At 45.6% G+C, this 13616-nt stretch overlaps 1 protein-coding gene across 1 annotated transcript in view; it reads left to right on the plus strand.

Moving 5' to 3' along the window:
• MYZAP (myocardial zonula adherens protein) overlaps positions 1–13074 on the plus strand; it is an 85740-nt gene extending 72666 nt beyond the window's left edge. Inside the window, exons 12-13 of the mRNA XM_029950344.1 lie at positions 4037–4134; positions 12146–13074. Coding sequence (XP_029806204.1) covers positions 4037–4134; positions 12146–12242 — 195 coding nt within the window. The 3' untranslated portion in view covers positions 12243–13074. The remainder of the gene's footprint in view (positions 1–4036; positions 4135–12145) is intronic.
• Positions 13075–13616: the final 542 nt, after the last annotated feature.

A 13616-nucleotide genomic window follows, 5' to 3' on the forward strand; every position in this document is an offset into this window, starting at 1 on the left:
GGGGGGAAAAGAGGTGGTGGTGATGGTGGAGGGCACTTAAGGGGAAGAGCACTGGGTGTTGTATGGAAAACAATTTGACAATAAAATATTATGGGGAAAAAACAACAAATTACTGTTCCCCTATGTGTAACAGGATTGCTTTCAAGATTTTTTTCCTTATTTGTGGTTTTCAGTAGTTTGACTAGGATATATCAACATGTATTTCTCTGAATTGAGGTTTGCTGAAATTCTTGCATTTGTAAATTTAGCTCTTGAACCAAGTTTTGGGCCATTACTTCTTTGACTCTCTTCCTGGTCTAGTTCATCTTTCCCTCTGTGATTCCAGTGTCCCTACGTCAGGCATTAGAAATTGTGCCCTCGCTCCAGCAAGCTCCATTTATTACCTTCAGTCTTTTCTTTATCTTAGTGAATTTGTTAACGTGTCTTCAAGTTCACTGACCCCTTCCTTTGTCCTCTCCATTCTTTTCTTTCAGTCTAGTGATTTTCTAAAATTTGAGGCAATGTATTTCTCTGTTCTAATGTGTCCATTTGGTTTTTGTTTGTTTTTATTACATCAATTAGAAGCATATTTTCTTTGACCTCATTGAGCATAGTTGGAATAGCTGCTGTAAAGTCCTTGTCTGAAAATTCCAACATCCGAGTCTTCTCTGGATTGCATCTGTTGGTTCTCCTTTTCCCTGGGAACAGTCACATTTTCCTGAGTCTTCACATGCCGCGTCATTTCAGATTACAACCTGGACTTTGTAAAGGTTTTATCGTAGAGACTTTGGATTCTGTTTTATTATTGTTCTGAGCTGCGTTGAGATTTTTGTTCTAGGTCATGAATTTGAGGAGACCCAACTCCACCCTGCCCTTCTGTGATGGTTCGGATCTCAGTTCAGTTCTTTAAGCCTTGGCTGCAAGGTTCTTCCAGTTTGCCCCACAGGCGGGGTTCAGGGGTGTGCCAGACACCGGAGCTGAGTCTATACACAGAATTGAGAGTTTCTGCCTTCGTGGAGTCTCTCCTTTTGGCTTCCCCTTTATGCTTGGCAGTCCTGGTTATGCTAGACTCATTCCGTTTTGTTTTGTTTTTCTACCAGAAAGATGATCTTTTTGTTGAATTTTTAGTGTCTGTGCTATCAGCATGACTGTACTGCTCTTGGGCAAAGCTGCAAACAACAAACAAGTGAGTCACAGAGACCCCCTTCTAAGCCTGTCACGCCCCTCTACGGCTCGCTTCTGTCTCCAGAGACCTTAATAGATGCTTTTTTGTCTTCTGTCCAGAGTTGAAGCTAATTTTTTCAGGACAAACTATTCGTTGAGTGCTTGCTGCTCAATGCTATAAATGCAGCTCTCATTATTTGAGCTAAGAAATTACAGTTGCCTCCTTGACTAATCTTCCTACCTATGGTTTTATTTCCTTCCAGTACAACTTTCACTTGGAAGGCCAGTGGTTGAAATAGAATCTAGTGCAGACTCTGGACTTTATACCTAATTCTATAAGTCCTTGTAAAGGCATATGTAGCCCTTCACAACCAACTTTTGTTACCTGTATACTTCAGGCAGGTGCATTGTCCAGTTCTGGAACACTCATCCTTGTATATCTCTTACTCCAGGAAATGTTTATGGACAGTTCAGTCCTTTGCCCTGTCTTGAATTTGGCATCTTCTCCGAGTTCCCCCCCCATCCCCCCTTATAGTCTGGTGATCCCTCTGGCATGGGACTTACGCTTTTGTTTTGTCTTCTCCTTGGTTGTCTGTGTCCTCATAAGACTGAAATCAAGGGTTGCAAATCATGCCCTAACTTTCCACACTACGTGATACAAAATGGATAAAATTTAATGCCAAAAAAAAAAAAGGAATTAAAAGTTTTTCATTTCAGTCTTCAGTGGGCATCTGATGTGTACACAGAGCTCCTCTGAAGTAGAGCAAAGGATCTGTGTCTACCTGTCCACTATGCACTGTATTCAATGTACCAATTAGGGCACATTTACTAACCTTGTCTTTTATGCCCCTTAACTAGGGGTAGTCAACTCAGAACTATGTGAAGAGAGACAGGGCGGCGGGACGGCTGGAGCTTGTTAATGGGCGGGTCTCTCTTGCCTTGGTCTCACCTGATGAATGGCCCAGTCCACACCGCGCTGGGGAAGCCATGGGTGTAGATATTGTACCTCAGGCAGGAAGCCAGCGACGTTCTCCTCTCCTGAGCGTTAAGTGACAGATTTGGAGCCCATCCATCTGTCATGGCTTGTGAGCTGCTAGAGAATCTGGAATGCATTCTCCTCCAGGACACCCTTTCCCTCTTTTCTGAAAGGGTCAGCGGAGCAGGAGTCTGTGCCCGAGCAGCTGCGTGGCTTCTCTGTGCCAGCCCTGCAGGGCAGCAGCTCCGGAGCTGTGTCCCACCTTCTTTCTTTTGAAACAAATGAGCTGCTTTTTCAAAGGACTTTTCAATTTCCATTGTGTAGTAAGTAGTAGCTTCAGGTCCAACCTGAAAAACAAAAAAATGTGTTCTTTTTTTTTCTAATTATGCAAATAACATGCTACTTCTAAAAGTATTTGTTTATTCCATAAATATTTATTGTGTGTCTCTGACAGGCCATGTTCTGAGGATACACCTAAGTAGACATGGTACTGCCTTTGAAAATTTAGTCTGATGACAGGTGCTGGCAGGGAATGTGGAGAAAGGGGAAGGCACACTTGTGCAGCCACTGCGGAAATCTGCCCGGAGGGCCTTCAAAAGTTAAAATTAGAACCACCCTACCATCCAGCAACTGCACTCCTAGGGGTTTTCCCAAATAATACAAAAATACTAATTCAAAGGGATACACTGACCTGTATATTTATTGCAGCCTTATTTACAACAGCCAGCTTATGGAAGCAGCCCAAGTGTCCCTGTGTGTCTAAGTATGTACACACACTGGTGTATTATTCAGCCATAAAAAAAGTGAAAGCTTTCCATTAATTCTCTTAATGTTGTTGCAAATGGCGAGTCTAATGCTACGTGAAATAAGAGAGGGACAAATACCATCTGTTTTCACTCCTATGTGGATTTTGAGAGAGACGCAAACTTGACTCTAGCGGACCACCTGATGGTTATCAGAGGCGGTGGCCGGGGGGTGGTTACATAGGTGACGGGGATGAAAAAAATAATGAAAAAGAATTAAACTGGTAATGCAAAAAAAAAAAATAATTTAGCCCCGCGTTACGGAGAAATATGTAGAACTTGTTTAAGAAAGCTCTCACTCCACAGAGATAACCTACATTACCACGTGCGCGGGTCTGTCTGCACTGCAGGCCTCAGGCACCCGCACTCCTTCTCTGTTCATTCCAACATCCTCCACCCTCTTGCTCCTTGGGCCTTCATTTCCCCCATGGGACAAATTTCCAATTCCTGAGCATCTAATCATCAACCTAGGTAATGTCTGGCTCTGGCCTAGAAAAAAAAAAAAAACGGTTCAGAATGCTAATTTTAATCCCAAGGAGCTTGTTCCGTTTTATATGTTTGAGATTCTGAATTTTCTCAACCTAAGAAATACTAATGATTAGTTATGGAGGCATTTCCCACTAAATTAAATTAATGGACTTACTCATTTTATAGTTTAATAAGGGGGTATTAAAACATGAGCTGTACCTTATTTATAATTGCAAGGAAAGTGGTAAATATGTAAGTGCCATCAGTAAGAGACTAGTTAAATAATGTGCATCCGTACGGTGGAATGCTCTGAACCCATTAAAATAGCTTGCTGACCAAAACTAATAAACATGGCAAGATCGTCACAACAAATTGCTGAGTGAAAAAACACCCCAAATTTTGCAAATAGGGTATTTTGTTTGTTTCCATTTATGCAGAATTGGATCCATATGTATGTACATGCCCAGAAAACTATCTGTTAAGGATGTCTTTCTTTAATTCCTACTGTGAAAGAAGTGCTCGAAAAATACATGATGACAGATGTCCATGCCTCAGAGGAAAGTCGGGTAATACATTTAAATTACGTCTTGCATGTTTGAGGGGGACATATTTTCTTTACTAAGAGTACTTTTTTCCTTCTGTCTAGAATAATGAACTCCAAAGCAGGTTGGACTATTTGATAGAAACCCAGCCGAAGCCTGAAGTGGAAACCAGAGAGATTGGAGTAGGCTGTGATCTACCCAGGTATTTTGGAATTTCCTACTTTTCTGACTCAGATTCCTTTTTGACTTAAAAATACTTTACGGGGCTGTTGTTACCAAAATTGCATTCTTTATATCAAAAATATTTCTGCAACAGTAAATGGTCGCTACTGAGAAGAGGGGACAGCCTAGAGAGGCCGCGTCAGCGAAAGATTGGCCCCGTCGTAAGTGTGCGCCCCTTGTTCTTCCATCCCCTCAGCAAACACCAGTTGAGTCCCTTCCTTGTGCCAGACATGCAGGGAGAGGAAGGAGATTCGGTTCTGGCCCATATGAGGTCTGGGATGGAGGCAGGCATTTCCGACAGCGCCCGAGGGGCCTGCCCAGGGGCTTTGGTAGCAGAGGGTATAAGCCTCAAACAAATCCATCTCTTCCCCCAGGGCCGTCGCACGGTGTTGTCCAGCACTGGCTCAGAGCTGTAAGTCAGCATCTCTGAGTGCTCACCTCTGTGCTTGGCCCAAAGAGGACAGAAAACAAGTGTGAGTTAGGTAACCGCAGTCACAAAGTACCTCGTCTACTGTTTGTGGGAGGGTGGAGTGGTGTGTGTTGTGTTAGACATTATCGAGTTGGAAGAATGCAGAAGCCTGGAACCTTGAATGGTTGTATCTGGTGGGAAGGTCGTGCCCGTCACCACCCTGGGAGGTAGAATGCCTGGGTGCGACAGATGCGCTCAGGCTGGACTCCTGTTGCTGGGGGCCTCAGTTTCTCACTGTGTAAAGTCAGTGGTTTGAGTACCTGATTTCTCAGGTTTAACCAGCCCAAGCAGGGAAAAGGATAGGTTAAGTAGACGCGAGGTCTTATCAACGTGCGGGACAGAGTACATGATAAAAATATCGCCAAAAAGAGTGATTATGTCCAGAGACTCCTTGCGAAACAGTTTGATAATTTCTTTGTTTTTCAAGAATCGGGTGGTTTAGTCCACTTTAATTGCCCACATAATAAATCTTGTTTGGCCAAGACGGGTACAAAACTAGGTCTGAAACCAATAAATTGTTTGGTTTCCAATTCCCATATTTTGGCTTAAAACAAGGTTTTCAATTTGTTTGCCCAAGGATAGCCTGCGGCTAACTTTTATGGCTAAGTTATGAAACCACAAAGTGGTTTTCATAATGGAAGTGCTGACAGACCCTTAACTTATGGCCGTGGTGAACTTGGAAGCCACTTCAGTATCTAAAAGCAGCTTTTCCATAAATGTAACATTTGGTTTCCCCCAGGATCCATCTTAGCACTTTAACTGCATAGGTCAATCAGCAGAGGAAATGAAAACTATGTATCCACATTTCCAGAAAGGCAGAGTAAGGTTTCATTCGCTCCCTCCCAGATCCGAAGTGCCTACTGTGTGAAGGGTGCCATGCAGGCCAGATGGCATGGAGCTCGGGGTCTTTAGAGAGAATTGAGAGCAGGTTCCTACCTGTGCTTCTTGGTGCTGTCGTGCTCTTCCCTGGGGCTCAGGGTCAGGCATCCGGGGGTGAGAAGGTGAGCAAGGAGCTGGCCTGTGGGGACGTTCCCCCTCCTGGAAAATAAAACAAAAACTGAGAAATTCAGCTTTTAGTGTTTTATATATTGGATTCCAAGTGAGATTTTGTGTGTAGAGAGAGTTCTATGGTCAAAAACAAATCGGAACCTCCCCTGGTCTAGTTATTTTTTTTAATGTTTATTTTTGAGGGAGGGGTCGGAGGACAGAGGGTCCGAAGCAGGCTCTGTGCTGACAGCAGAGAGCCCAGCTGGGGGCTAGAACTCTGAAAACTGTGAGATCATGACCTGAGCCAAAGCCGAAGTCAGATGCTTAAGCAACTAGGCCACCCAGGCACCCCACCCTCACCCCAAGTCTAATTTAATCCCCATGTTTGATAAATACCAAAATCAAGGCCCAGAGAGATACGTGATTCACTGGGAGCCACACAGCCAGGCCTTTGGAGTCCTGCGATAGTATGGTGTAAGTGTGATTTTAAAGTAATAAATAGAGGGCTCCTGGGTGGCTCAGTCAGTTAAATGCCCAACTCTCGATTTTGGCACAGGGCATGATCTCAGCCGTTCCTGAGACCGAGCCCCACATCTGGCTCTGTGCTGCCAATGCAGAGCCTGATTGGGATGCTCTCCCTCCCTACCCCTCTCCAGCTCTGTGTTGTCACTCTTTCTCAAAATAAACAAACATTAAAAAGATCCTAATAGAGTTGCTGAATTGTGTGGTTTATGTTCTAAAAACATTCCTGGTTCTTACTTGGATTTCAAACTTGCATCTAATATAAGATCCCACGGTGTTTGCTAGAATATTTTTAAAAAATAGCTTGCTCCCAGAGGTGCCTGGCTGGCCCAGTTGGTAGAGCATGCAACTCAATTATGCAGATGAGTTTTGTTCTCAAACAGAACCCGACAGGGGTGCCCGGTGGCTCAGTGGGTTAGGTCATAATCTCATTGCTCAGGAGTTGGAGCCCTGTGTCGGGCTCTGTGTGTGTGTGTCTCTCTCAAAAATTAAATAAACATTAAAAAAAAAAACAAACCTGACAGTGTGGTCCAGTTGGCGAGCCTCAGGCTGTGGGACTTCCCTGCCCAGGCAGCCGCGCACAGCCTTGGGCAAGGTACTTACTCTCTCTTAAGCCTCAATTGGGAATGAAGAGGACAATATCAAATCTCATAGGGTTTCAGTGAGGATTAAATGAAACCATGTGTATAAGGCATTTAGCATGGTAACTAGTTAAGCACCTAATAAATATGTATTCTTACCGTTAGCTAAACCCAAACACTGGTTTTATATGTATGACACTATATCAAATAAAAGTGAATAAGATGATTTCAGTAACTGAAGTTTTACTGGGGACCAGTAGGGATTTGATAGTGCTTCAAGTCTATAATGCTCCAGCATGCATTAAGCTCTTCAGTTAAACTGCCGGTGGGTCTGGAACCCTCTAGACGTTGCTTAAAACTCTGGAAGGCCCAGTGATGGAGGAGGTCTCTGCCAGCTGAGAGCAGAGTGGTCCTAGGGCTTTCCAGGCACCAGGCCCAGTGCCCCACCATAGAGCAGGACCCCCAGGACTCGCTTCTCCCTGGACCTGCAAGGCTTTTGTGCTGTGCTCCTGGTAACAGCGCTTGACCTACAATTAGAACTTCTCGGTTTTCTTGCTGGGAAAACTGAAGAGCCCTTACGCCCCTTTTGTGAACTCCTCCCCCTACGGCTACCATGTTCGCCAACACTGCGTACTCCTGCGGACAGGGACCCTGGGTTCTCTCACCCCCTAGCCTAGCACTTTCTTGATGCTCAGTAAGCATTGGTTGGCTGAACGAATGGAAGGCACATACCACATGAGGACCGACGCGGCTGAGCTGTACTATAATACGACCTATTTAGTAAAGGACTCATAAGCAATTTTTGCTTATGTTTTACTTTGTGATTATGCTCCCTCTCCTCACTAGAGCATAAGCTCCATCAGGGCAGGGATTTTCATCCCACCGCTAATTACCATCTCCACGGGACTCCCTTAAAATAGTGACTGGCACACGGCCGGACCGATACTTGTTGAGTGGAGCCATGCTTCTGTGGCATTTGACACTTTCTCCTAAGAAGCAGAATGTCTGCTTCCTGTAGGACTTTGGTCTTGTCATGGACTCCCTACTTCCCTGGCCTGCCCTCCATCTTTTCTGATGGCTCCCCTTTCTCCTCCCAGGTCCTCACCATGGCAGCTTCTTGGGGCTCTATCTTGGGTACAGTAGTTCCTGCAAAGCTGGTGGCCAGTCGCCCTGCTTCACTGCCGTCCCGCCTGTGCGGAGCCGTCAGGCCGTTCCAGCCTCTCCAGCACGAGTCCCGGCTGCCTGCTGGCCGACTGGTCCGCACACCCACCTACCTCATGGAGAGCTGACTTATTTTTTTTCCATCAAAGCCAGTTCCTCTAAGTAGTGGTTAAGTACGCTGGCTTGAAATTAGACCTGGCTTTGGGTCCTGGATCCGCCTTTCCCTGCATCTACAGCTCTGGGCAAATCCCTAACCTCCCCGAGTCTCAGTTTCTTCATTCAGAACTGGCTGATTTTTTGGCACTAATTCCCTCAGAATCTGGCTGGGATGGTGAGGTGAGATACAGGGATAAAGTCCCAGCACAGAGGGGACATTTTCCTATTTCTGTAGGTGCTGCCACCGCCTGCCCGGGTCCCTAGGCTCAGTACACTGTGGGCACCTCCAGGATGGCCCCAGTGCCTGCTCAGTCCTGTCTCCTCCCTTCATGACCTGCTCCAAGACCGCCATGCCCCTGCCCCCAGCCTGCTGCGGACCGCAGTTCTGTGTCTAGTTGACTCACCACCACCTTCTGCCTCCAGTTTCTCCTCAAATCCCTCCCTCTTCATCTAACCCTTGCATTCCATGCATTTCTAGAGATCTTAGAGCAAAGAGAGAAGGGGTGAGGAGGCACTCACTGTGATTTCAGGGGCTTTTAAAGACCTGTCTTTTAGAAAAGACATATTAATTAAAGCCACTGAGAGCAATTTCCAGTCTGCTCGCCTTCAAAAGGAAAAATGAAAAACAAAAAAAAGGGAAGAAGAAAAGGACTTTTTCTCCTTGCCCTGTAGTGAAACTTGGTTTCCAGCAAGTTCATAAATTGTCTTAATAGGTATGATGTGACTACAGGGAATATGTTTTCATTACAAGTGTCTGGCACATAGTAAGTGCTTTAAAATGCCTACATCTCTTATTTCTATTGTAGAGACCAGAACACAAAGTAGCATTTTGGCAAAGCTCTATGTGCTGACTCCGCTATGGTTTCCCCCAGGGAACTGCCTCTTTATGGATTAATAAAAGGTTAACAATAGCCTTAAAGTGTTAAAGAAAATGGTTGAATTTTAGTTCTGTGGTTGAAATTATTTGTTTTCTTGAAATCCTGTTGTTTCCTAGTGATCAACCAAATAAAATACCTCACTTCCTTTTGAAAGGTTGGGATATGAGAGCCTGTTTTTGAAACAGAACGTTCACCTTTATAAATATTTCTGGATTTTATGGGCTTTTAGGATATTATCACCAGAGCCCATTTCCGTTATGTGGAATTTTCACAGTGGTTGGCACAAATCGCCATCTGGCTTCTGCCCCTGGCACTCCACTAAAGTGCCTGGTCAGGTCACTCGGGAGCCCTGAATTGACAGATCTGGTGCAGTGCTCTGTGGGAGGTGACGTGCTTACCACTCACTCCTGGAAATCCTTCATCCCCTAGTCTCCATCTTTCATGCATGTGACAGGTCTGTGCCTGGCCTCAGTGCGCTCTAGACTCATCGAGGTGAGGGACATGGTTTTCACCCTTCACGTAAGTGTAACTAGCAGGGGATATGTAGCCCAGTGGGGTGTCAGAAGCTGGTATGATAGTCCTTTTCAAGGTGTATGTGGGGAGGATGGCTTGGAAAGCATGGCGAAGACATATGGAATCTCTTGGGGGAGAGACATGTGAAGTTTAGAGTTTCCTCCAAGATTCTAACACCCCCTCAAGAAGCTGTATCCCCACTATAGCTGCAGATCACTTCAGGGTAGTGGGAGGGGTTAGCTGCTGGGAAAGTTTAGTCAAAGTGACCCCGTGGAAGCAGAAAAGTGAGCACCACTGCTCAACAAAAGCGAAAACAAGCACAAAAAGAAAGGCACGATCATGTCTATCCCAGGCGTGCAGAACTGGGGAAACGGTCATATTGGAGGAGTCTTAAAATACAGGCAGGGATTCCTCAGACCTGTTTGATTAGGCAAGTATTCAAGGCAGAGGGGACAACATGAGAACAGCAGTGTGGCCGTGATGAGAACTACAGGAGAAACAGCAGGAGATGGTTCAGGGCCTTTAAGACCACGCACAGGAGCTTCGCCTTCATCCGGAAGCAATGGTGAGACATTGAAAGGCCTTAGAAACAGTAATATGCTTTGATTATCAGGAAGATCTCTTTGACAGCAAAATGGGCAGAGGATTTAAAGAGGGGGAAGACTTGCCGACACCAAAGACTGGAAGACCCTACTCCTCCAGTATTCAAAGATAAATTTTGAGAGCCTGGACTAGGGCAGTGGCTGAGGGGATAAAGACAGATGACGAAACAGCAGCTAAGGAGGTATATTCCTCATCACTTTGTGAAAGACTGGCTATGGGCAGTTCTGGGAAGGAAACAGACTCCCATCTCATAGTCAGGGTAAGAAATGTTAGGTGCTGTAACAAAAAGCCCACAAATCTCAGCTTGGCAAAATACCGAGTTCTCAGGATACAGTCCGAGACTAGTTGGACTAGGCTTTACTGCACACAGTCCAGGAGCCCAGATTCTCTCAACTAGTGACTCTGCCTGGGTTTTAGAGTCCTTTGGGGCCCTCTGCTATATCCTCTGCACAAAAGGGCAGAAATTGGGCTTAGAGGGTTATGCAGAATTTTACAGCTAAACCTGAAAGTAATAACACATCATTTTTCCCCATTTAGTTACATGGCCCATTTCATTGCAAAGGAGGCTGGGAGAGGTAGTTATGTGTCCAGGAGGAAAAAGAAATGGGATATTTTCTCCATCTCAGTCACCAAATTTTGGTTAATTCTACCTTCCCAGTATCTCCCTACCCTTTCCTGGCTACTTCACCTTGAGTGCTACAGTCAGAATTCAAGGTCTCATGACCACTCTCTCTCACATCCTCAATAACAAAAATCTGCTCACTTTCTGCCTTCAGACTAACCCCTCTGCAGTCAGCCCTCAGGGGTGCCAAGGAGTCTTGCTGGAGTAAAAACACAAGCGTTCTAATTCCCCTCCTTAGTGGACCCCTAAGGGGTGTCCCTTCTGAACTCCTTAGCAGGGCACACAGGGCCCTTTGCCCCTGGGCCTCATCTTCTGCCATTTTCCATCATGAACTCTTTGCTCCAGTCCTACCACATGTGTCTTTCTGTACCCAGAGTCCTGGAGTTCACCATTCTTTTGCCTTTGCCACACTGTCCCTTCTGCCTGTATTCCCATCGCCTCCTCACCCGCCCGAGAAACGCCTAGGCACCCTTCAAGATGCCCCCGCCGTGCCCTCCTCCTCAGTGCTGTTAACTCGTTTGTCCTCAGTTTGCCCATAATATGTTAATTCTTGTATTGCTCAGGGTCAGGAAGGAAGGACAGGAAGACTGAAGAGACTTAGATGAAGGGACAGTTTATGAAGTTTGGGGCAGCTCGGAGAGAAGTCAACAAGGGACAGTGGCCTCCTCTGGAGCTAGCACAGTGGAAGCTGCCACCAGCCGAGGCCTCTGCAGAGGCAGGGCAGGAGCCGGGGCGCACACACGAAGGGGGGACTGTGGCCTCTGCTAGAGGAAAGCGGCCAAGGTCCACGCTGGAGCCTGGCCAGGAGGGAGCAAATGGCCTGACGTCACCATCCTTCTATTCTCTTATCCCTGCTACCAGGTCCCAGCTGGTCAAAACCAGCTGTAAGGTACATGCTAAGAGAGCCCATGGCTGCTGACCCTCAGGTCAGCCTCCCAAAGGCACAGAGGGGTGGAGAAGGGGAAGTGATCTGAACGGGGAAATGGAGAATGTTCAGCACAGCTCATTATGTGTCTAGTATAGTACCTAACAGATTAATTTTTATTTAAAAAATTTTAACATTTATTTTTGAGAGAAGGACTGAGCAAGAGAAGGGGGATGGACAGAGAGAGGGAGACACAGAATCTAAACTAGGCTCCAAGCTGTCAGCACAGAGCCCGACATGGGGTTCAAACCCACAGACTGCGAGATCATGACCTGAGGTGAAGTCGGAAGCCTAACCAAGTGAGCCACCCAGGTGACCCTACATTAAAAGAATTTTAATTATGAGTTCCTTAAATACATGGGTTTTTATTTTTCTGAATTATTGATACTTAGCACAACATGTAAAAGTTGCTAAAATTAATGGCCCCTCTTATAATATTGCAACAAAAGTTTCAACTTTTGTTAGATTGCTTTTAGGCTGCCATGGCCGCAGAACCATTTCTTAGAGCTGTCTCACAAGAAGAGTATAGGGAGTTTTGTTCCGCCATCCTGACCTGCCTTTTCTCATTTCTCAGCCCAACAGGGAGGACTCGTGAGATCGCAGTGCCTTCCAGGAACTATACTCCATACACACGAGTCCTGGAGTTAAGCCTGAAGAAGACTTTGACTTAGGTACTTGGAGACTGCCGCTTTGGACAGATGGACAAAGGCCCCAGAACCCTGAGGCTTGAAGTCTGGAAAGGTGGCTGCCACTTCATCCTGTACAAGTTTAAGCCAGAAAGGAGATTGCTTACTCTGATCTACTTCTAAAACATGAAGGAAAGTAGAGGTGGGAGGGGAGGGCAGGAGAGAGAAGTTTTGAGGTCATATTTCAAACACCCAACCATGCTATACTGGGCCGTCATTAGCTTTCTGAGTAGACACTGAATTTCTATCAGGAGAATTCCCTCACAATTTATTTTCTGTTTTGCCAGCCTTCAGTTAGGAGGAAAAAGGGCATTCATTTGAAATTTCACATTATTCATGTCAGGATCATTTGTTACAGCATGAAGGTTTTATTTACCCGTAAAAGTATTAGAGGCAGTGTTTCTCTGGTGCCAAGCAGCCTGTCTACCGGAGCGGGGCACCTGGGGAGCCCCGGCCGGGGAAGGAAGGCCCCCAGCACGTAGATGCTCTCTGCTTGGTGCCCCGGATGGGGGTGGGGTTGTGGGAACCACGGCTGGAGACTGGCCTGCTGCGGGCATGGGTGCCTCATTCCGATGTGCTAAGCCCTTGGGTTAATTTGTGCCTTATGTCTCTATGGGGCTCACTGAAATCAATGTATTTATTTCACCTATGATTTTTTCTTCATTTTACCAGAATTTTGTATGTTGTGGAAATGTAATCATTTCATGTTTTCAGTATCAACTGTTTTTGTTCAATGAATAATTCGCTCATGCATGCTCTACTTTGACATTACGACCTGTGTCACATATGTTTAATAAATGCCGTATATTTTGTTCTACCTGTGTTCTTTCTGTGTTTCATCCATGGTCGGGGAGAAGAGGTAGCCTGCAGAATGGGAACCTGGAGTGTCCAAGTCAGGGCACAGAGGTCATGAAGTCAGTAGTCCTCAGAAGCATTTATGAACTGTAAGACGTGTGAGCATGTGTGAGAGTGCCAGAGAGAGAGAGAGAGAGAGAGAGAGAGGGAGAGAGAGAGAGAGAGAGAGAGAGTGTGTGTGTGTGTGTGTGTGTGTGTAAACCCTGAACTTTATCTACCAACTCTATTACTTGGTAATTTTATCTTACTGAGATGAAAATAGCTTTGTATGCAAGGTTTTGTCCTAAATAAAAAAGTAACATTCTATAATAACACCTCTATCAACATTTTCATTTCAGTCCTTCTTCACTTTACACACACTTATATTGTTTTAAAACAAATACAGCACTATATTGAGAGGCAGAATCATGATATGTAGGGACATGGGCTCTGGAGACTCAGTTCAGTCACTAGTATATGTTTTGGGCACAGGACCTCTTCAAGACTCTGTAAAATGGGATCAGG

Source organism: Suricata suricatta, chromosome 9 (genome assembly GCF_006229205.1).
Source record: "Suricata suricatta isolate VVHF042 chromosome 9, meerkat_22Aug2017_6uvM2_HiC, whole genome shotgun sequence".
Lineage (NCBI taxonomy): Eukaryota > Metazoa > Chordata > Mammalia > Carnivora > Herpestidae > Suricata > Suricata suricatta.